This window comes from Amblyomma mixtum, chromosome 2 (assembly GCF_055824585.1).
Source record: "Amblyomma mixtum isolate Tamu chromosome 2, ASM5582458v1, whole genome shotgun sequence".
NCBI lineage: Eukaryota > Metazoa > Arthropoda > Arachnida > Ixodida > Ixodidae > Amblyomma > Amblyomma mixtum.
The window spans coordinates 71,165,068-71,190,190 of NC_143013.1; the positions used below are offsets into that span (position 1 = coordinate 71,165,068).

Sequence of the window (25,123 nt, forward strand, 5' to 3'; positions counted from 1 at the left end):
TGCCGTCTGCTTTGTTTCAGAGGGCACAGGCCAATGAGCTGCTAACAGATGCTAAGATCTGAGGCCTTACAGCACGCACCCAAGCCATGCGAGCTGCTTAAACAGTGTCCACTAATGTAAGGTGTTAGAGTAAGTACCTATAGTGGCCTGCCGGATGAGTAGTTTAAATGATCTGAAAGGATAAGTAAACCTCCTGCGCGCCAAAGCTGACATCATTGCATGCATGCAGCGTACGGTATAAGTTATTCAGTGATGACACTAAGCTCGTCGGCTCGTTTATTTCTTCATTGTCTAAACATGTCTATAAAAGGATTTAGACAGGCTTTATAATGAGAGGTATATCAAATAGCCTTCCCAGTACGCAAGGCAGCGACCAAGAAAATGACGTCACACCGCTGTGATGCCGCGCCATAATGTAACAGAATGAAGACAACCGTTTACACGCATACATCCGCGGCGTCAGTGCATTGGCTAAGCCGTTTCGCTACTCACCACGAGGTCCACGGCTGCAGCGGCAGCGGCCAAAATATGGCCAAAATGCAAACAAATGCCCATTTACTGTGTGGTGTCAGTGAACACTAAAGAAACCCACAGGTCCGGAGTCCAAAGCAAATCCGGAGTGCTATAGACCATGGCGTCTCACATACGTTCGGCTACGGGATGCTATACCGGCCATGTCATCATACCATTTGCACACAGATTGTGACTGTTTCCCGTTCCTTCTCTCTTCCCTCTTTAGTCCCCTCATTCCCTTCCCCTGTGCAGGGTAGCCAACCGGACTCCTTTCTGGTTAACATCCCTGCCTTTCCCCTCTCTCTGTATCTATCTAACTATCATGCGCCACGGCGCCGCATTCAACTGAAGCGGCATGACACCGTGACGTCACATGGCCACGGCGTCACAACGTGGCATGGCATAGTGCAAACTATTAATTGCAAGCATGTATGTGCTAAGACGTTGACAGCATCCACATAGTGCCATTAACGTGACATCACAAGGTCATGGTTTACGCAAAAAGCGTACTGGCGCTAAAAGACGGAGACAACACACACAAGACAGTCCTGTCTTGTGTGTGTTGTCTCCATTTTGTAGCGCCAGTACGTTTTTTGAGTAAACATGTCATGCTACAACCAACTAGCTCAAATCAGTCTTGCATCACAAGGTCATTGCAATAGCCCTGTGATTATATCTTGACGGGATTATTTGGCGGAAGCAATTTTTTTTTTTCTAATCGTGCACAGGTTGAGTTTACTTGACGCCAAGTGTAAGAATAGGCCCGCCAGAAGATGGCGCTCGTGCCGCGAAACTGTGACCACTCACCGGGTAAGAGGGCCTCCTGGAGCGAGATGGCGCTGCGGTCGGATGGCAGCTGCGAGTTCCAGAGCAGGAACCTCTGCAGCTCCTCGCGGTCCTCCGAGTGCACCAGCTCGTACACGCTCTGGTGGCAGATGTCTGACTGTCGGACATGCGCCGAGACACAACACGACCATGTGGGAACACGTCACGGAACACACACTGCACCGACACATGCCCAGATTTCACGGTCATTCAGCAACTAGCGCCACCTGTCGGCTGTGTCAGTGGGGACACTTTAAACTTATGATTTTGAGAAAGCTTGAGTCCCGGCAGATCCTGCTCCAACATGGTGATTATCATGGCCTACTCTTCCATACCGCTGCAATATCTGACGTATAAAATGCGTCTTGCGCTTATAACGAACTATTTCCAACGGCACAAAACGATCAATGGGATGTATTGAAAATTCGAAATCCCCGCGCTCAGTTTGAATGTTCGGCGGCACGTGGTACGTAGTGGTCAGTTGACAAAACTAGAAGCGCTTGTTCAGGTTTCCTGGGTTTGATTCACACAAAAACAGTCTGTAGGTGACACACCGTGTTTCTTTCCATCCCGTCACTGAGGTTCTTTTAGAGTTCTTTACCCACGCTGGTAGCGAAATTCAGCTGAGCTCAGGGGATCTATGCAGCCTGTAGGCAGCTGTCAGAAGCTAGTGGTCGCGTTTACACACCGCTTGTGAGCAATGAGCAACAGCTCTAAATTTCGCAACCACGGTTATCCGCAGAGTTCACTGCAGATACTATCGCGGCGCTTGGCGTTGTGAAGAAGCAGCTCAGATCAATGATTCGGTTTCCGAAACGCACAAGTACCACGATTTCGCTGCGCATGCATTGTTCACTTCAGGCTTTGAACTGGTGGGCTCACTTCTCTACACAAAGAACATTGTTCTTTTCTTTTCTGTCGGTGAGCTCCCGCGAATGTACCGTAAATTGGCTTTGTACCGTATATGGCCTTAATTAAAAGCCATATAAGCCCCAGTGAAACCTGCTTACATTGACATCTAGCAGAAGCGTATCTATTTCCTTTTGAGTACAAGAAAGTGGGCAAACATGGAAAGGCGAAAGACATGTGCAAAGAAAAAAAAAGGCGCCTTGTAAGCAGAGCATCATCGCCATAACCTGATATCCGTTGTAAATCCCTCTCAGTGGCCAGCGCGCGCGGGCGGCGCTCGAGACGCGACCGCGGTTCCCGCTTGGCTGGTCCCGCTGACGCACGCATGAGTGAACGGACGATGAGATATACGGTAAAGGAGAGTCGGTTAGAACGGGTGGTCCGAGGTGGGGCACGGAGAGTTGGGCGGCGCGTTAATTGCGTTCGCGGACAGGACCTAATTGATGTCGCTCGGTGATGAACGGACCACGGTCCGGCGAGCACCACCAGCGCACGCCCCCACCCGTTGTCGTAGCCGCCCTCTCCCTCGCCCCACACCCAACAACGAACGCCACCATAGACGCAACGACGCAAGCGTTGGCGGCGCAGCGCACGGGCCTATTCAGCGCGAACGTTTCCGCCGCCTCTGTCGCCCATTCAGCGAGCGCCAGCGTCGTCAGCACAGCGCTGGCGGTTCGACGCCACCGGCGAGCAACTGCTGCTGATGCTGCTTGTGCTGCCAGCGTCGTCCCGCTGACGTTGCGCTTATGCTGCCGCCGTCGAGTGACCGCCATCGCCAGCTGGCCGTGCGAGCGTTGTTACCGCTCGCCTCTTTCCCTCTCTCTCTCTTCTTCTTTTTCTTCCTCCGTGATCGATTTTCGAGCCGCGCCTTCTTCTTTCCCCTCCCGGTCGTTTCTTTCTTTAATATCTGTGCGACGGTCATTCTCTCCTGACGACAACGACGGCATCCAGGGAGGACGCTTGTGCGCGATGATGGAGCGGGTCCGCGGAAAGCGGCTTCGCGTGAAGTGGAGTGGTCGAGGCTCCTTGTTTCGCTTTAGCGCGAAATCGTTCACCTCTGAGAAACTGAGAATCACGCGTTGTGGACGGAAAGTCATTATCATGTAAAGGCGGGATATAGATCGCGGCGTAGTAGAACATAATCCTTGGCAAGCAAGGCGGCGACCGCGCTGTGCTCGGAAAAGAGAAAAATAACTCGAAGCAAACAAGAAACCTCAAGCGTGCATGATGAAACATAAAAGCAAAAGTATGTGCCTTGAATACATGAAAAGAGAAAAAAGTGAAAAGGGAGCGTCACGTGTCAGTTTCGAAGCCACGACACAAAAAATAAAGGGAGAAAGTCGGCCCCCACATGACAGCCTGTGGCGTGTTTGATTGGCTAGCACCAGAACTCGGTCTTTACGTGGGGCCGACTTCAGAGTGCCCCCAGAGAATGCGCAATGCATATGCATAACGATCCGTCCTGAGGTTTCTTTCGATCTAAAGTTTCATGTGCGGTTGATAAAACGAGATGAACTGAGAAAGGAAATGACTTCATGAGTTCCGATAAACCAACGAGAATAAAACTGAGCACCCGTGAAAAAGCAGATGTAGTGGCGTAAAAGACTCACCTGATGAAAGCCCAGGTACGTTTCGACCGTATGCGACGCGTAGAAAACTTCTCCATCGCAGGTGAGGATGAGCAGGAACCCGTTGAGTGCCTGCGAAGACAACCATAATGCGTTCTTCAGACCAAGGGAAACTACCTCATTCGCTTAATAAACTTTAACAAACAAATCAAAATTCAGAAGACCGTTCACGTAATGTGACGCGAGCTCAGCCTCAGAGCTGCTGAGGGGAATCAAAATCATGTTTGAGGAGCTTAATAGTCACATGATCCATTTATCGCATGATCCATAACTCACTCATGTCATGTGCGCTGGATAAAAGGAGATGAACTGAGAAAAGACTTGACTTCATGAGTTCCGATAAACCATCGCGTTGGCCAGAGGTACTTGATATTATGCTCTGAGAGCTCTGGGCGCTGGCTACTAGCGAATGCAGGCGTGGCGCTTGCGCCACGTGATCACGTGATGCGTTGACACGTGCGCGAGCCAAGACGGCGGATTCCGCCGTTCACGTGCTGATCACGTGATGATGACGCCACTTCGTAGGAACGACGCGACCTCGGCAAAGCATGTCTTTTAACAGCTGACACCCTGAGAAACCGTTAAAAAATACTGGCAATAGTTCCAGGCCGAGCATTGCATAAAGGTATCGAAGTTGCCACTATACGTGCTTTTAAGAAACGAGAGAGGAAGCGAAGGAGAGTTGTGAAGGAAAGCCAGTGGGGTTAACAGGACTCGAGTCCAGTCTTCTACAATACAAGTGGGAAATAGGGAAATGTCAGAAAGAAAGGAAAAAGGACGGAAAACAGAGCCGACCTAGTAACAAGAAAATGGGATGACAGGATATCCCATGCAGAAGAAGAAATAAACGGGATAGTGCGAGAACATTTTAAATGGCGAGCTTTATTGACAGCACAATTTCTTTTAAAAAAATCGCGCTTGCCTCTAGAGGGAGACAAAGAGAATGAGAAAATGTTACTCTAAACTATAATCTAGTTGAAACTATGGTGAAACTCGTTCTATAACTGGTGGTTTCGGAAAGTTAGCTAAATAAATGTTGCATGCTAACTGGAAACTTTCATAGAATGCTTCTAAACAAGCGGGATGAATGCTTGCCTTTTTGAAGATATCCTTATCACACTATACACAAATATTGTTATTTACAGCTCCGAACACCTTTTTATTTAGTTGTTTATGGCGGCGCTTCACAAGATAAGCATGCTTGCTTCATGTAATTGGGCGCAGAGTCCTCTTTCGCCAATGCGTCGCCGGCTACCGCAGTCATAGTTACGCGACACCAACAATTCGGAAAACTACGTAAGGAATTCCCAGTTTCATTCATTCTCCTATTCAACTCTTTCAAGCTTTATTAGCAGCATACAGAAGGCAGCCAGTGTGCTGAGATGGGCTAGCTGGTATGTGGTTTATTAGAAACGCCGGTACTAAGTTCGGGATAGAAGAGTCGGTGCCGTATTAATTTCTGCATCGAGCCTTTTAGATGGCATTGTTTCATTGTATTCAAGCGAGCAGCCAATCCAGCTACGTCCGTATGTGAACCGACTGCGTTCCGCCTGGTGCCAAAGCTGAAGTAAGACAAATACAGACCCTAACAAAAACGATTAGCTAATTATTACTGTTGCGTCACCATGAGAAACAAAGAGCAGAAAACGAAGACAACGATCGTCTTCGCTGACAGCTTGTCCCCTTAAAGGGCAACTGAAACGGTTTTAGAATTCGATGAGTTTAAGGTTGCCGAATGTGCAAAATGTGCAGGTAAAGCCTGCGAAACAGTTTTGCTCTAGCATTTGAAATGGTGGCGTAATCGCCGCATAAAGTCGTCGTCGGCCTTCAGCTTCTCTGAAGTGCACAGCGACGGGCAGAGGCCCCGATAATGACGTCACGTATGACGGCCCTACGTTTCCAGCGAAGAAACGGTCATTCCATGGAAGAAAACCGGCGCCATCGAAGGTGAACCTCACGATGCATTGTTTGGCGCCCTCTGACCACGCACAGCAGCATGCAGGTGTAAGCAGCGGACATCTGAAATTTCGGCAACAATGACGTCACTGCCGAGTTTCATCGCACTCCTCCAACGTAGTGAGGAGAAGCCTAAACATCGTCGCGGTATTAATCGACGATTATGTCACCATTTTAAATCCTAGTGCAAAAATACTTTGCATGCTTTATCTAGAAGCTTGATAGATTCGAATTCTTGAATAACCTCGGATTCTCAAAAAACCGTTTCAGCTTCGCTTTAAGGCGTCTCATGTGACGGCAAGGTTGTTTTGCCTCACACACACAGTTTGCGCAGTGAAGCCAAACGTCAAAAAAAAAAAAGGAAAGAATATATTTCTTTGCGTATTTTGAATAGAGTTTTATTGAGCGCATATAACCGAGCGCTCAAACCACGGATTTCTTTGAAGCGCAGACCGAACTAAGATTATGTTCAGTCGCTTTTCGCGAGGTCGCTGACGAGCTCTGAAGCGGATGTGTTCTCCCAATTACGCTACTCAGAATTGCAAAATTGAGCTTTGCTCGTGACTGTGCTGGGACAGCGTACTTTAGACAATCATACAATGGGCAACGTTTAAATAACATCATGCAAATAGGCTGTGGAAAACAGTAAGCGATGTATAAACCTGCTTCGAAAGCAAAAAGAGCCGATAGTGTCGACGAATGCGCATACGTTACCTATTAGAGCACTAGTTGCGCACGCAGGCACTTCAGTTCATTTCATTTCAGTGGCTCAGTTCGTAAAGAGAGGAAAACAACGGTATCATGCTACTGACGAGATAGAGACATTAGACATACAGAGTGCGGTTTGTACTCCACCAGCCTTAATTCCTGTAACTTCGTTTGTATGCTCCAAAACCATTTGCTCTTACCATTAACCTGGCGCTATGCTTAGAATAGCGCGCCATTAAAATAAGTGAGTTTAGATTTATTCCTGGCATACTTTACTACAGCCTCATCATGCCTTCAAAATAGAAAAAAAAAACCTTTCCTTCCGGCCCTGTTCGCTTACTTACCGAGGCCATGAACGCCGCATAAAAAAGAAGCGTGTTTGCGTTTACGGCGGGAATTCTCTAAACCTCTTTCTACCCCGTAAGCACTAAACCCTATTTGTAAAGGGAACGGTTTAAAATAGAAAATAAAAGTCAAAATAAGAAGAACGCAGAGTAAATTGAGAAACGGAATACTTCCAGATTAGATGCCTCAGTCGACCAAGAGCCATGTCTTTATCTTTGAAGCGCATCGTGACCCGGTGGCTCAATCTCATTCCATCTTTGAGCAAAGAAGACCGCACGTTCGTATCTCGCGGGAACAGGAGCTTACGACGTCGTAAACGCGCGCGTTCTCACTGGCAAGAGTAGCAACCCCGAGACACTTGAGACCGCGGAAGGTTTCGCATCACTGAGCGAGAAAGTGTCACCCAGTATATCAGAAACGCCTCTGAGGCTTCCGTTTGCCACGGTAGCAGCTATATTTGTGCCCGCTTTTTGTTCATTTGTGTTTACATTGCGGGCTTGCTATCGTAAGATTTTTTTTTCTTTGTAAGGACAGTTAACTCACATGCTGCACGACGGCTTTACGCATAGAAATTGGTTTGTGTCTAGGGAGGTATTAAAAGCAACCGTGTAAAATGTGTGCCAAAAAATCCGGTTCTGAGGCAGCTCGTAAAATTTGTGATATCACTGCGTTCGCTGCCTCCATTGAAAAAGACGATAAGGGGGAGTTTCTGCAGAGAGAAAAGGCGCCGTAACTGTCGCTCATTGCCTGCACACCTCAACCATGCCGTGGGCAAGGAGATAAAGAGGGCAGAAGCGAGAGAGAAAACAGGAAGAAAGATTGTGGAGATAGAGGCTAGATGGACAGACGCACCAACATGCATGGACTCGGGCCAGTGGTGCCACGAAGCATCAAACGGTTGTAAACGCTTCCTTGCTAGGTGCCATTCAGATAGCGGTGCAAATTTCTCTTTGTTTTTTTTTTTTAACCTGAAATTGTCGCTGCTTACTTACACATGCGGCGTTTTCGGCTGGCGAAAGCAATATCCGTTACCTGTATACACGCTATAGCTACCACGTCCTTTTTATACAGCATATTAGAGCAGTGTGCAATGAATCCGCTTAATAATCAATATAAAACAAAACAAGAAACACGGGGTTCCGGGGGAAGAAAAAAAAAATGCACCTGGAATTTTTCATCAGTACGAATTCTTCGGCTCCTTGTAAATTACTGATTTCGAAAGCCGACTTGATTCTTCCTTATGTTTATTTTTGATGATGCCATATTCTTTTTTTCTCACGCAGACAGGTGCTGTGCGGTAACATGTTATAAGCGGTCTCATTTTATACTCGAAACGTTAGTATACACCGAAATCTCGGTGAACTGCGTCGATACTTTTTTCTCTTACACTGATGCGTTACCTTCTTTGTCATCCGCATAATGTCATTAGAACAGACACAAGGCTAGGCGTATCACAACATATGCGTTACCATGTGCGTAATTCACATGCGACAATGTATACATTTGCGTGCATAAAGCATATGTAGGAATATTCACGATCTGTGAAAAAAAGAAAGGGTAACAAGTGTTCATACACATTAGGACTGCAGATTCACTTTATTCCAATCGCTAGCTTAATAGCGTCATAAAAAAATGCAACTCCAGCAAATTGCCGGGCATATAGACAGAGAACTAAGTCGAGGAATAAGCAAAGATCATTTGAATATAATTGGTGCCGAAAAGAAAGAATAGCTATATAGTATCGAAGGATATGTTACTTGGTTGACAATTTGTTGTCAACAATATGCCAGTTGACTGCTGGGATGAGATACAAGTTTGGTTAGACGCCGGCATAATGCACTCCACCCCCCGCGTTGTTTACAGTTCTTTCGCTTGTGACTTGGTGTATGAGCAAAGCGACAACCTACAATTTTGATACACGCAGGCCATGCATGCTCTGAAGTAGCGTGCCTGCATGTACAGATAGCTTGAATAGATCACTGAACACTCAGCACATAAGGAGAAAAGCATTGCTTACTTCCGCGCCGAACCCGAAATAATGTCACGGCGCAAATACTGATGGGAAAAATCATTACTATAGATGTAAAAAAAAAAAAAAGATGAGTTTCATCTCACACGTTAATTACTTGAATAATATGGATCATTTTTTTCGTATACTGCTCAGTCACACACTTAGAGAAGCTTTATCGTTCCTTTTATCCTTTTTTTTCCGAGCTAGAGCGAGTATCAATTACGTTTAATTAAGGCAAGCCACACATATGTGAAGGCGTCCATCACGTAAAGACATACTGTTAATAAATGCCCTAGAAAGAGCGCATGTGTCCTGCACACGTGCTTTCCGCACCGACGCAAGCACGCATAGTGGAGACCGCGTCACTGCGTCCTGCCGGCCAGCCGCCGAGAAAACGCTCTGCTCGTTCCATTGATTCCCCATTGGACGGAATCGAGTCGCGCTGGAGAGGAGGAGTAGAGAGGGAAAGAGAAAATCGGGAGCGAGGGAAACGAGGCACGACGTAGGGGAAGCGCGTCGGCGTCTGTCGACGACGAACGGGAGGGTCAGAGCGAAGGAAGAGCCTCAGGGAGAATAGGGAACGAAGACAGATGCCTATGAAGCGAGAAGCACAGAAGGTTAGGGAAAAAGGGAGAAAAAAACGAAGTGGTAATGAAGCACAGAGCGAGATATAAAACGACTTAAGGGAAGCGCTCGCCTCTCCCTCTAGATGAGACAAAGCGAAGGGGAAATAAGGAAAATGAAAGAGGAGAGGAAAGAAAGAAAAACCTGGGCAATGTGAAAGGGAGAGAGGAGAGGGGAAGGAGGAAAGGAGACAAAGGAAGCCGGACGGACGACCCCGCCCACGGCGCGCACCCGACGTTGGATTCGGCCTATACGGATCGATCCGAACCCTGGCTGCGCTGGGCGACGCGCGGTGCTCACGTCTCCCCCTCGCTGCTGCCACCGCCTCGCCGCTTGGAGCGACGACCCGGGAGCGTTCAACATCTCGACGGGCGTTTATGCTCCCGTACGCCTCTCTGTCTTCGGCGCGTCGTTCCCTACGCGTCATGCGCCCGCCGGCGGCGAGGCGAGCGAGCGGTATGTATAGGTGCGTGTGTTCGCGCAAGCGTTTGCTTAGCTAGAAACCCCCGAAATGCGTGGCAAAAATAAAGTTATAGAAAGGCCGGCGATGGGAAGCGAAAGGCAGGGTCTTTCCTTTCCACTCCCGAATTCGTTCGCCTTCTTTTTTTTCCTCCAGGCTCCCTTGGGTTCCGCGGTTGCTGATTTGCAAACTTGCTTGCGAAGATAAAAGTAAGAACGACGAGCCTATCCGTGCTACAAACAGGGAACACACACCGGCCACATCAGGAATAAGTAGCCCGCAAAACTATAGGATTCGTGGCAGGTCTTCGCTTTCTCGATCGCCTTCGTACCGTTGTGTTTCTCGACTCTCTCTAACCTTGCCTTTTGTCTTTCCTCTAACCCTGTATTTTTCTTATGCCCCTCTTTGTTTTTTTTAGTTCGGTTCTAACCGTATTTGGCTTCCCGGTAGGATCGCTGACATCTTTGTTCTGCGCGCCTGTCTGTATACTTGCGTACGTCTCCGTCTTACCATCGAAGACCGAGGGTGCGCTATCTGGTGGACATTTCTGCCGATGCCTTACGCCCCGCCCACCCAGGCGCTTCATCCGTCGTCTGCTTTGTCTCTAGCCTGCGCTTTTCTTTTTCTTTTCCTTCGGCCTGTCGACGATCGCTCGACTCCCCCCCCCCCCCCGTTTTCTGGACGGTAGGCTTCCGCTACTACTGCGCTGTCATGTGGGAACAACCGCAGTTCCTTCTATACGGGTATAGCTCTAAAAACGTCAGCAAAATAAAAGTATACAGAATAACAGCCCGACGAATAGGACAAGCATTTGCTTCTTGCTTCGCTCCTCTATACTGGACTGCCGGCGGCCTTTTGCGAAGCATGCGTTCAGGCGTGTCCGTTTTCTGTGTTGGTGTGTTTCGCGAGCGAGCAAGTGCGGCGGGGGCGTGTTTGGGAGGACATTCGGAGATGGAAGCGGCCGTGATTGAGACGTTTACGTATACAGCTCTGGCTACCGCGTACAGCGGCTGCCCCGATGGTCTCCTCTTTTCTTGACAGACCTCAGAGCCCTACATGTATCTGGGCGGTTACCGGCTGCTTGTACGCTCGACCTTCGGCCCGTTGTTTCTTCCGTCACTGACATGCCTTTTGTGTTGCTTGTTCCTCTCTTTGGCCCGTATTTGCTCCGAGCCCCTTTAGTATACCTCGATGTGGATAAGAGGCTAAACGGTGTATGGTGTGCCTTTTAGCTGCGCGGATACGCTCGTAGCTGAGGCGGGGCCGGAGATGTTAAAAATGCTGAACGAGCCACTCGGGTCTGGCGGTCGCAGACTTGCGACCGATTGTGCCTGTGACGTCAAACGCGGAGTTGAATTTAGCAAAACGTTGCTGTACACAAGCTGTCATGAAAACTTGGTTTGACTAATGCCTAAGGGTTGCTTGTGTGACGACGGTTTGTTTACATCAACCGTTTGATATACTTGTCTAAGCCACATCACGTCAAGAATAGCAAAGGTGAGCATGAAAATTCGGCGAGGAGGGATGGGGGGAGTTGCCTTTGTTGAATAATTTTTTTTTTTTTCGGTTTCGCGTTCTCGTTCGAACTAGTCTTCGCTTTTGTTACATTACTGATTATGTCGTTTTTTTTTTTACGAAAGTTTTGTTCTTTAGCTTTTGTGAAGAAAACTGAAAAGAAGCGAAACTCTTTCTCAAAACGCCATGATATAAAGACAAAAAAAAAACACTCCCATCGGAGTCGTTTATCTTAAAGCGTGCTTTGCTGCCGTCAGGGCGATACAAACAGGCTGTAGACAAAATTTAAGCGGCTGGGATTAGACATCCGATACTCGCACGCAACCGCCCATTAAGAATTCGAAGCGACGTCGCAGTTTATGTGGCTGACTTGTCCCGCAATCAGCGTCGGAGCCAGAAAGGGTAAAATTACCCGTTTATTTGGTTGGTGCCCGAAATTCCTTTCTATTTATCCCCGTTCAAAATCAGTAACGCCTGGACGCCGCCATTACCACGGCGCTAACAAGATATCGAAAACAGGACGAATCAGGCTTTGAGACCCGGGAGGACAGTGATAAAAAAAAAGAAAATGTAAACAACGAAGACACTCCGTGGAAGCATTTGATTCCAGAGGAGGCCAGTAGCAGAAAAACGGTAATGTTGCTACTAAAATTCGGAAAAAATCCTTCTCTTTTTTTTTTTTTTTCCACCATTCGAATAATAAGTAGTATCCTTTCCTCTGAATCTTGGGAGCTAGATCTGCAAGTATCAGCGAGATATTTCTGCGCTCTCGCCTTCTGTATATAAATAGCAGCCGGGCCGGTTCTCCTCAGCCTTATTGCGTATTTAACGCGCGCAACTAAAAACGACAAAGAAATAGCAAACTGCAGGCGCTACCCTCGGATGCTTGGTCGGCAGCCCTTATCTACGTAAACGCGTCGGTATACCCATAGCCTCGATTAATTTCAAAGCGCCTTCCCTTTGGTCGGTGCAACGCTCGGCCGCACAGCTTCACGCGTCGCGTCTTTAAAGAGCCAGGACGGCGACGTGAGTTTCCCCTCTGCTTTCTCTCTCTTTCTTTTTTTTTCTCAATTCCTTTCGTTCGCTCATACCCGCTCCCGTCTTCTCTCTTTCTGCCGCTTCTTTCGGCAGCTCGACCGATCTCGTTCTTCTGTCCGGCGCGCCATAAAATTTCCCGAATCGCCCGCAAGCCGGGAGCTCTGGCGACGGTGACACCTGCCATAAATAAAGCCCCCCTTGCTCCTCGTAATATATACGCTAGCGGCGCGTCTATGGGTGGACTACTGTCGCTATCGCCTTGGACTTCTTTTTTGTTGCTGTTGTTATTGTTCTCGCCTTTAAGAATAAAGTAGGTGGTGTCGCAGGTCCAGGGCGCGAACATGTCCTGCTCTTCGTTTTTCTTTTTTTTTTTAGTTATGTTTTTGCGCGCGATAGTTATCGAATCACAACAGTACTTTGCAGCTTTTCAATGGAGCGTTATTCTACATATGCGGATACAAAAAAAAAAAGAATGTTAAAAAGAGAAGTCAGCATGGCTCAGCTTTTCATTGAGAATCCGTTTCCTTCTCTTTTCATCTGCTACGTGTGGTATGGTTCCTTTTCCTGTTTCTTGAAACGAGAACCTAGCCTAACATTTTTATTCGCGTGCTTCCTGGCGCGCCTCGTTTCGCTCGTATTCAGGCCACTTTAACCTGACTATCCGGCTGTTATAAGCCTCATTAGGTTTGTTTTAAGCGACTCAGGCAACAAGGGACGCCGTAGTGAAGGGCTCCGGAAATTTCGACCACCTAGGGTTCTTTAACGTGCACTGACATCGCACAGTACACGGGCCTCTAGAATTTCGCCTTCATCCAAATTCGACCGCTGTGGCCGGGATAGAACCCGCGTCTTTCAGATCAGCAGCCGAGCGCCATAACCACTGTTCTTTATTCTGTTTGCTGAAAACTGACGCAGCAAGAGGCGTTTAAACCAGCCGAAGCAAATGCTGCGCGAGAGGTGGCCAAACTTCTTCATTCCTGTCTGGTAGCTCATAATGCAGCAGGCGCTTGCATGAACTCGACAGAGTGCGAGTCAAGTCGATTATTCGAGGGAAAGAATGGGTACTAAGAAATGAATTTAAATGCTAAGCACGAAGGAGAGTCGAACACATTGACTGAATGTCTGAGCTTCCGGAATAACCCAAACAGCCCAACGCAGTTCTTTACTTTTAGAAATCGACGTCTGCATCACTGTTACCACAGATAAATGGTTTGCACATGACCAGTGAGTGTTTGCTATTAATTACACCAAACTTTGTCCTTCGACGTTTGATGAGAATCTAACGCTTCTAAATAAATAGAGTGTTGTGTGTTCTTCGCCTCTTGCAGTGAAATGCTTCCAGTGCTTGCGGCTTAAAATTATATCACGTACAAAAATAAGTATACAAGTTCGTAAATGTGCAAAGATGTGTTTGCTGCTTTTTACCGAAACAGAGCAATAACATGATGCCTGTTAATTCAACACATTTTTTTTTTTAGGTCGAACAGACTGAGAACTACTTTAAATGTCTGCAGAAGCTAGAAGTAGAAAAGTACGGAGAAGAATACTCTAAGAATACCCAGCGACGACTATCAGGTGACATTTGTGCACTAACCTCGCTGGGTAGGCTTGCAAATGGTTGTAGCGGTGCGCAATAACCAGTGACGAGCTTAGTGTTCCCTGTAAGGTGATGTTTGAAATTCATCCCAATCATCATTAGTATAACTATGTACACTGCAGGAGAAAGGCTTCTCCTACATCCCTCCAATTAGCCCTATCCTGCCCTGCGACGTTTTAAGGCCATCCTAATTTTTGTAGCAACGCCTACTCCAAGTACCCTCGTGTGTCTCTGCCATATGCTATGTTGCATGAGTAAAGAATGGTAAAAAAAAATTGTGAGAATTTAGGCTTCTTCTCATGGCAACTAGTTGCTTGACTCAAATGTTTAATACTGAAGTTATATTTAGAAAGGTGTGCATATTACAAGCCCATGTGTGACGGCGCCACCCACCCATGCATATTGATAATGAGCAAGTGAGGCATTAACATTTCGTTGCAAGTACACTGGCAGTAGCCTGCCGACATGAGCGAAGAAGTGCATTTGTTTCACGACGTTTTCCTGGTATATGTGGCATTTGAATTATGCCACAGTTGGCAAAACGAGAATTATAATTTTGTAACAGCAACCTGTTAGAGCAAGACTTCACACTTCACTGCCCGACAGGCTGCACATAAAGTTGTTTTCACTGCGAAATTGTATGTTCGGCGGTAAAACAACCCCTCGTTCAAGGTAAAATTTCCGTTTACGTATCACACTCTCTTTCTTTTTCATTTCCATCCCTAATAAATACGAAATAAATATGACGGCAAGAGCTACACTTCTGCTCAGTATGACTGACTTTGGTGGCCTAAGTTATGCAAAGTGCGCACCTCTTTATCAAGTGCCTACGTAATCCATGAACAGCTTATTTTCTCATTCTTTGCTGAAAACAATGCATTCATAAAGTTTGGTGAGGCGTTGTAATCTGATTCTGAGCCAGCATCACTACCAACTTGTAGTGGTGCATCTAGTGTAGTGGCAGACTTGAAAGTGGTTTATCTGGTGTCCTTCTATAGAGCCTGTGTAAGAAGATGCCAGAATCTTCTTTCCAAGCATGCTACAACTATCCCATGGTGCTTCTTCGGTCTGTTTATTTACCTTCACGCGTTCAACACACTGAGGTGTGCCACTCCCTGTCGGAGATAACCGATAATTTTTTATGTTCTCTAAGGAATCTTTAAGGCAGCGAGGTAATATTCGTCGGTGCTACAGATCCACACTTGTGCGGTACCCCGTTTACAGCATTGCAGCTGTGACGAAATTCGCTCCTTGCAACTGTCGTTGCCACGGAGTTGGGCTAGTCATGTGTCCTTGTGGTGTATACAGAGAAATTAAAACGTTTACTGCTCACAAATTGTCTCTTTACCTAAGCCATTCCATATTCACTTACGTTATCATCACGACATTCATAATCGTCGAAAAAAAGATTAAAAACTTATTCTTGCTTGTATTGCCAAACACGTCGTATTTAAATATGACATTGACAAAAAGTTGCCGCAACAACAAGGGCGCTAACTTGGTCAACGGTGCATTCATTCCGTGAACCTGAATTACTGCTGCAGGTTCCACATAGACTTTACTGGTACAGGTACACGGCGCTTTCATTCCGTGAATCTGAATTCCTGCTGCAGGTTCCACATAGACTTTGCTGGTACAACATAAGCTTGAGCTAAAATTTCCGTTCGACATATCTTGTCTGGAATGACACTCATTGATACGTACGGCGAGGACAAGTTCTATGCATGCCAGCTCCCCTCGGCATACGCACCTGCAGGATGAGATCTCCTTCGACGAGTGACTCGATGTACAGCAGCTCCCGGCTCTTGTGCTGGTGGCTGTCATGCCTCTCCAGGTTTCGGTGTAAAGAGGCTGCGAGAGGATGCGACAGGGCACTTAGTCGGAGACAACTCAGCGCCGAGTATGCGAAAATAAAAAGACTGCAATTCCTACAAAGTTACCCAAACAATGAAAGAGTGCTCCAAAACCACGCAAGTGCACGCTACAGTGTGTATGACACAGGTCAACCAACGCGAACCAGGCTTCTATGAAGAGCATGGCGCTATTCATAACTAAGCCCAGTGTCGATCAATCGGCTACTGAGGGTAACCTCACCAGCTTTCTGAAGCACGATAAACTAGGCTCAGTTAAGTATCTGAATACGACATACGATATCCTGCAGGACATTATCTACTAAATCTGCACATATGTACACAGTTCTGGCAGTCTAGCTTCCACTCCTCAAATTATCTTTGTCGCGCACACATACGCATAAAACGTGCAGATGTAAACAAGTGCGCATATGAATATCTGAACGCTTCACCACATTCCATTACGGGTACTGGTAAACACCAAGAATTGCTGTTTTCTTAACCGGAACTGGTGCATGTGGGCTTCTGGGTTATACAACTTCTGGGTTATATACAACTTTTGAGTTATAAACAAATTCTGGGTTATATAGTGGCTAGGAAGTAAGCCTTCTCTTGCCGCTCCGAATAGACACCAGGCGGTTTTATAGAAAAACACGCCTGGTAATTCAATGGGTGGGATAAAATAAATAAAGAAAGAAAGAAATAAAGAGAAAAAGAAAGAAAATTGGCGAACTGAAGAAAGAAAGAAAGGAAGGAAGCAAAAAAAGAGAGAAAATGAACGAACGAACGAACGAACGAACGAACGAACGAACGAAAGAAAGAAAGAAAGAAAGAAAGAAAGAAAGAAAGAAAGAAAGAAAGAAAGAAAGAAAGAAATGTTCAACAGTCTCGCAAGGAAATAGCAGTTCACAGTTGGCAGCGAGGTGCTGGAAATGGTAAGGGAATACGTCTACTTAGGGCAGCTAGTGGCCGCCGGCCCGAATCATGAGAGGGAAATAACTAGAAGAATAAGAATGGGGCGGAGCGCATTTGGCATGTTCTCTCAGATAATTAATGGCAGTTTACCAATATCCCTCAAGAGCAAAGTATACGACTACAGTATCTTACCGGTAATCAGATATTGGGCAGAAACGTGCAGGCTAACGAAAAGGTTTCAGCTTAAGTTAAGGAGAACGCAGCGAGCTATGGAAAGGAAAATTATACAGGGTGTTTCACCTAAGACTTTCTGCAATTTTTAAAAATAAGCTATTTGAATTAGATGCGCGCTTTTTCTGGCATAGCATTGTCAGTGCTGTAGTACATCATAATTCAACTAAGACGTGCTAACTAGCAGGCTTGTTAACCAATATTTAATAGTTAACTTTTAAACTATTACCGTTGGGTTCCTTAATTATTGAGAGGCATGCAGCCCACCGTAAGTGATGTCCATATCCGTTTTTAGAATTTCGAGAACGCAATTATCCTCGGCGCTGTGGCCCAACAAATTTCGCCTACATCGCGCCAAAATACATGCGGTTTGAGAAGCTTGCAGGCAAAGCAACCTCTCCAGTGCACGTAACTCGTCGAAATAGCCAAAATTTGTTGGGCCACAGCGCCGAGGATAATCGCGTTCTCGAAATTCTAAAAACGGATATGGACATCACTTACGGTGGGCTACATGCCTCTCAATAATTAAGGAGCCCAACGGTAAGAGTTTAAAAGTTAACTATTAAATATTGGTTAACAAGCCTGCTAGTTAGCACGTCTTAGCTGCATTATGATGTACTACACCACTGACAATGCTATGCCAGAAAAAGCGCGCATCTAATTCAAATAGCTTATTTTTAAAAAATTGCAGAAAGTCTTAGGTGAAACACCCTGTATATGTAAGCGTGTATGTGCGCACTGCATGCAGCGCATTGTAGAGGTGCGCTTTGTTCCGACAGAGTGCTGTGCATGTCGCTCTTGATTCATGTCGGGAACTGTCTCTGAAGCGCAGAAAGCTGAGGAAAACACTCAAGGCTCTTTTTTCAGTCTTAGGGTGCATGACGCGAGAACAGTGTGGAGTGCTAACTTTTTGTTTCTTCACTGCTGCAGTCACTAAGAAAGGCATGTGACAGACTGTGGTGTGACAGTCTGGTGCCGGTTGATCGCATATTGTGCGTTATTAGAACCCACCCTGCTCGCCATCCGTTCGACGCTAACGGAAGCAGGCTGGCGCATCTGCTAAGGAGTCGGCGTACATTCGTTTGAGAAATAAGATCTCGTACAGCGGCGGCGCCTAGAAGCGAACGGCACGTCGATTTGTTGTCCGAACGTTCCTGCTATATTTCTGGCGACTTAGTGAGCAGAACGAGTCCGAGTCTTAGTTCGGGTGATTCTCTATGTCTCAGTGAGGGCAGCTGACTCCGATTCATGGTGATTCTGATATTGAATAAGGGTGAGAGATTCCGTTAGCGGTGAGATCATAGACAAATGAGTCCTAAGTTATTTTCTGGTGAGCCAGCATGAATGAGTTTAGTTTATTTTGCAGATGTATGCATGGAGAGTCGTACAGTCGTCTCCGGGTGCTAAAACTCTCAAAACGTGTCAGGTACAGGTACATATTTCAAAAACGCCCCTCCTGATAAAGGCAGCCGGACGTTCGGCTCTCAAAATTCAAAATGGGAGGCGCATTTTGATCAGTAGACGTGCGAAAGAAGGTGGTCGTTCTTCAATTCGATGTGGCACTTAGATAGATAGATAAAGGGGGGGGGGGGGGGGGGGGAAGCAGGGATGTTAACCAGAGAGGTTTCTCGTTGGCTACCCTGCACTGGGGAAGAGAATGAGGGGATTAAAGAGGGAAGAGAGAAGGAACGGGAAACACAGTCACAGTCTGTCAATCAAGGCAGTCTCTCAAAAAACAAAACAGTGCCTGGTAAGCCTTGACGGCAGTCCACTGTTGTGGTCACGGACCGAGGATTTGGCCTCAGTGAAAGGGCGAGGATCAAGGCGGTCCAGAGCACAACGCAGCTTCTTACGTCTTTCGTTCACAAAGACTGGGCACTCAAACAGGAGATGACTGATTGTCTCTTCACAGACACAGTTTACACAAGAAGGTCTGTCGGCCATCGCGATCCGGAAGGCATACTGATTTGTGAAGGCAACGCCGAGCCATAGACTTAAGCTCCGCCTTAAGGGTATGGCGTGATACCTTTAGTGGGTTAATGCCCATATGTGCAGAACGGGTCATTCTATATTTAACATTCATAGATGGCGCCGAGCCCTTATACCACTACCAGCGTAGTGAGTGGCGCAGCGGTTAAGCGAAACTGGCGCGACGCTCCTCCGAACTTACCCGAGCTTACCCGGGTTACTACCCGCAAATACCCGAGCATCCTCCCATTGGCTGCAGATTCGCGACGTTCCTCCGAACTTACCCGATCGCTTCATCTTATTAGCTGCATCATGGGCTGCGCTCCACCGAACTTGCCCGAGCTTACCCGAGTTCCTACCCGAGAATCCTCCCATTGGCTGCAGATTGCGCGGTGCTCCTCCGAACTTACCCAAGCTTACCCGAGTTAGTCGGCAGTAGCTCAGGTAAGCCCGGCTAAGTGTCCACACTTTCTGCTCACACTTTCTGATAACGCCACGCATCAGCGAACTAACGGTTATGCGCTAAGAAAAAAGTTAAAGGAAGTCCTAAAAAGTAGAACCCCGTCGATATTACGATACCAGCGACAGCGTCCCTTTTGGGCAGGGGCAACACGCGTAGCAACCCCACGTTAAAGAGGAGGTCGACGCGTACGAGGCACGACAGCGCGTACCGCGCGCGCGCGCGTATAATTAGCATAGGAGGACGCGGAATAGCGCCTCCGGCGCGCCAGAGGGGGCCTCTCGCCCCGCCCACCGCCGCCTTCCAAGCGGACCCAAAGCGCACCGGCCCGCCGCGCCGCTTTTCGCTTTCACTGAAGTGTGCCCGGCCACCGCGCTATTCTCTGCGCGCGTCGTTCCTGCTGGTCCCCCCGGTTTCTTTCTTCTAGCCCGTATATTTTCCTCTCTCGCCGCGTTCTCCGGTGACGCCGCGTCCTTCCGTCGGTCGGGTCCGGTGTTGGCCGGCCGGGCGAGGTGATGGATTGCTTCCCGATTGCTGCGCCCACACGCCCACTCGGCCGCAGTCCAGCGGCGGCGGACCGCACCGACGCAGACAGGCGCCGCAGCAACGCGCACTACAACGACCGCGGCACCACGGCGACGGGCAGACGCAGCTGAGGAAACAAAACACACGTTGGAAAGCCGCGGACGCGTACAAAAGCATGGCTCTGAGAGGAGAGCGCCCGAGCTGTGTAGACAAAGAGTGCGGCTCGCTTTAGTTGCTAGAGGTATGGAGACGGCGCTGAGTGCTGCGCACTGGCTACAGCATCGCGACGCGCATGCGCACCAGGATCATCTGTACCAAGTCTTCTGATGGGCGGATTTATGGGCGGAGAAGGGGGGGGGGGGGGGGGGGTATTTACATAAAGAAGCCATGCTGAACCTCATTTCCCCTCCAACTGTGACCCGTAAATCCTGCCATGAGTTTCCTCAAAATGAGCGCACGACAGGCTATCACCAGACTATGGTATAGCCCAAAACATTCGCCTCTTTCTTTTACAGCTCTAGCTGTTAGCCGTTCGTTAGTCGATTTCGGGTGCTACATATCAGTCGGCGATCCCGTGACCATCGCGTATCTCGTGGTACGCCGCTCGTGAGCACGCCGTCACTGAGTCGCTCAATATCCGGGCAGAGGAGATGCGTCGGCGTGAATGTGGGCGCAAGTGGTTACGGCACCTGAGGGTCCTGAATTTCAAGCCCGCGAAGCTAAGCGAAAGCGTCAACAGCGAGAGGTTTCCGATGTGCGATCTGGCGATGCGGAGAAGAAGAGACAGTGGCGATTGGAAGGCGAGGGCATGCATGCCCGCGAATCATGCGTGCGGTCATAACTTTATAACACGGGTGGGATAACACTGCACGCTTGCTTTTATATTAACTCGCTCTCCCCTACGAAAAAGAAACACTGGAATTAAAGGGAAGCTGAAGAGATTTTCGAATTCATTAAGATGCTCACGTATGGATGTGGGAACCTTAAAAATCATGCGGGTGAAATTTTTTTGCAGATTAATCACTTAGGAGCGACGTAATCGCCGTTTAAAATTGCGCGGTAGCTCCGCCCCCCGCTGTCCGCCGAGCGCTGCTGATGACCCTGACGATGCGAGCCGAAACCGGAAACCGTGGGGTGGTGACGTAAACATTGGTGTTCCGTCGCCACGCAGCCTCCGCGACCGTGCTTGTTTCTGCGTGCGTGCCATCGTAAGCTGCTTCGATCTGCCGTGTGTTCCTGTATTTGTGCTTTTTTATGTTTGTGGTGACGTACAGAAACGTGGGCAGCATCGAGTGAAGCGGTGGACCATCATGCCGGCGTCTGCGCAGCCTTCGGCTGCACTAACACCGGCGGCCGCGACGATGTGGTCTTTCATAATTTCCCGCAAAATAAGAAGCTTTCCGCGAGGTGGGTCGCTGCTGTGAAGCGAAGGGATTTCAAACCCTCAAAGACTACAGTGCTATGCTCTGACCACTTTCGTGATGAAGATTATAACCATAGCCTGTCGATAATGCGTTCATTGGGCCTGTCAACAAAGTCAGCTGGACTGAAACCCTGCGCAATACCGTCTGTCTTCGCGCACAGGAGCTCGTCACCGCCACCGAGGCCACCTTTCGCGAAAAGGAGGAAGCTCGAGGTAAGAATTTGTGTATTAACTCTATGAGAATTTGACTGCGCGAACCGGTGTTCTGTGTAGTGTATGGCGCGTAATTTCGTGGATGCAAGACTTCCGCTAGTAGTGAGATGAACGGCGCTGGAATGAGAATGTCAGGACGGCAGCAAACTGCAGCTTACAAAATAAGTGCTTAGCTGTTATGCTTGCAGGCATGCATCATGCATCTTGTACAGCATTACTCATATCAGAACTCGGCCCTAAATTTTTTGGCTGAGTAAAAATTGTTAAACTGCTTTTAATACTGCAAGAGGTGGAGCGACGCGAAGTGCGCCTCACAACCAGAGACTGCGCGCCGCGCGTGAGCAGAGAACTTCGTTCGGTAAGCGAGCACGTGAAAAGACGTTATATGCAGACTCTTTACTCAATTATGTTGGAGCTCAGATATTCTAGGATTCATGCGTAGCCCTCAGTGGCGAGAACATAGGGAGTAGTACGCGGCACATTTTTCTTCGTGGTCGGAGCGCCGAGAAAACTGTTTGCACATGTTTCTGGTATACGGGCGCGCGGCGTTTCGTTTTGAATTTGGTTTCGCCTGGGGCCTGGCTGATAGCAGCCTCGTCAGCGCCCAATGTGCGCAGTCATGGCGCTTGCAGTCCGGCCCCAAAGCGCACACTTTTTTTTTGAGCGATCTACGTCGGACGCGGCCGCTGATTCTGTGTTAGCGCTTGAAGTTGCCTGTCAGGGTTTTTAAAGTGATCTTTTTTGCTTGGCTATAGTATTTGCAGGAGGTGCTCCAAATCTGCAAATACAACATAATATGAAATACAATATAATATGAAAATAAAAATTTAATTAAGATATGCATTTTAGTGAGCTAATGGAAGCCTTCTGCCTATTACTAGTGTCTGCCGTATCCCCCAATATAGCCCCAGGTATAAAATTAATACAAGGTTAGTTACCCATTTTTTAAAATAAATTTTGGACCTCCTAAAGGAACACCTGGTATATAATAAATGATCTCACTTCGCACGGAGCTCGCCAATGAACAAAATGGTTTATGAAATAAACCAGCAGATTTTACTCATACTGAAGCACACTTTTGTTCTGTTTGGAACAATAACATCATGTGGCTTATGCCTTTCAGTTTCTTGCTGAACTGCTGCAAGATCAAGACTGCGCACCAGACGAGAGTGCAAATGAAGAGTGCATGGAAAATGACATCACACCTGGAGGCTGCACACCACCAGGCAGTCAAGAATCCACACCAAACGGCAATACAAATCAGGACTGCGCAACAAGTCGAATGTCACTGGCAGATGCTGCTGAGGACCCTGCCATCGAACTTTTCTAAAAGTGATGACAAAGGCTGACAAGTCTGTTCAAGTTCTAATGCAGCCAATACCAGTAAAGTGTTCTGCCAGGAATACGTTTATAATAACACATGTAGTCGTAAAAAATTGCCGAGTGCAGCATGGCTTCATACATTAATAATAATATTATATAATTGTGCGCCACGTGTGCTACAGCCAACCTTGCGATTCGGCCTGCTTGGTTGCAGCACGAGGCCATCGAGAACAGCGCGATCAAGGCGGCCGCAAACGGATGGAGATATTCCTACAAGGGCTTGCAGTATGAAGCAACTCGCCTAAACAAGGATTTCAATTTACTGCCAGATCCCATCTTGGCACGCAGAACGGAAGGCGCACGTTTGTCACCTCGACGACTTCTGCCGCAAAGCGCCGCGAACTTCTGTCTTTCGTGTGTGTTATGAACCGAGCCGGCACGCAGAGACCATGAAGCGATGCCAGCATAAAATTTGCGTTCAAAAAGAGCCTGATAACTTCTTGCGCTTGTTAATGGTCTGTGTGGATTACAAGCAGATTTGCGGCAGCACCGACAAGCGGCAAGACAAGAATGCCGACGATCGCATCCCGCTTACATTGCATTAGGAAAATTTCGTGGAGCAGTGCTATACTACATTTGCTCGCTTCAAAATTAATTTATTGTATCTCTGAATGAAGTTTGGCTAGAAAAGTATGCTTACCAATGGACATTTCCAACACGTGGAGATGCTGACGCTTCGCTTTCGTTCAAGCCAAAAGCACCGCTTGCGCCAGCATCGTTGCTTCCTTGGAGCGGTTTGCTCTTTGCGATTGGTTCGTACATGTAGGGGATGACGCCAAGATCCTCCTGGTAATCTTCGATGTGTTCCATCGTAATATAAGCATCAAACCAACAACCGGAACACCGCGCGCCGCGCTTCATGTACTACATCGGCAGCGACCGAGCCGGGCTCACCGAGCCAACGCCAGTGTTTACGTCACGAGGCGCCCAGCCAATCACAGGCGGCAACGAGGCGCGCGAGCTGCCTCGAGGCTGCTGCGGCACTTTTCGCCAAAATAAAATAGGTTTGCGCTTTCTTTTGCCTAATTTCGATGAGAAATTCGAATTCCGAGGGTGGAAAACTGTAAAGTGTATATCTTCACTCAATTTTTTGGGGAAACCTTTCAGCATCCCTTTAATGCGTTATGTTAAACTGCCAGGCAGGCTACGTGGTGCTTGGAAAAGAAGTAACGGACACAAAGAAGAAAAAATCCCTGTCACCACGCAGCTGATACTATGTAGTTTTTCGTTCGCTAGCACTTATAGTGGCCATCCCCCGCATTTGGGCGTTGTGTGTTTGTCTGTTTGTCTCTCTGTCTGAAGCCGGTTTTGTGGCAGGCTGCTCGCGAAAATCAACCTGGATCGCAGGCCAACCCAAGCCCCACCGGTGGCAGCACCTGCCATCCCAGGGTCAGAGGCGCATCGCTTAATTAACCGCTGCACCACTGCGCCAGGAGTATCTACGAATGTAAAGTAGTGAATGGTCAATCAATTCCACATATGTGGACATGAACCCATTATCGCTAGCCGAATAGCTGCCATCCGTGAACAATGGATCTGAACACCGGAACCGAAGTGGAAACCGAACTGCTAGCGTACCTAATTCGCATATGGCCTAACTACGCGAATCCACCATAATTTTTTATCCGAAACGAACGGCCCTGCAGATCGCATCCTGAGTTAGTACCATAAACAAAAACCTTTACATTTAATCCGTACGAATTCTATGAGAATCAATCAAACCACTTTCGCATTGATCAAAGAGCAGGGAGGAGATAATACGGACGCTTTCCTATCGTTTTCTCAGTTACTGCACGCTATAGAGTTTCAGAACTGTCTAAAGACTTCCGACAGTTTATCCACTGTAAGGTGGTGGAGTACTGTATCTTGTTATGATATGGTTGGTATGGCATGGTATGGCATGTGGGGTTATCCGTCCCGGAACTGCACATATGCTATGAGAAATACCGCAGTGGAAGGATTCGTAATAATTTCTACCACCTGGAGTTCGCAAAATTGCACTGGCAACGCCAATGCACGACCAATT

General features: G+C 47.7%; 1 protein-coding gene across 1 annotated transcript in view; it reads right to left on the minus strand.

Annotated features, from left to right (window-relative positions):
- The window catches only part of ss (aryl hydrocarbon receptor spineless), a 140,106-nt gene that overhangs the window by 24,303 nt on the left and 90,680 nt on the right, over window positions 1-25,123 (minus strand). Inside the window, exons 3-5 of the mRNA XM_089567731.1 lie at window positions 15,880-15,980; window positions 3,858-3,947; window positions 1,321-1,456 (exon numbers count right to left, since the gene is read on the minus strand). Of these exons, the coding sequence (XP_089423857.1) occupies window positions 1,321-1,456; window positions 3,858-3,947; window positions 15,880-15,980 (327 nt within the window). The remainder of the gene's footprint in view (window positions 1-1,320; window positions 1,457-3,857; window positions 3,948-15,879; window positions 15,981-25,123) is intronic.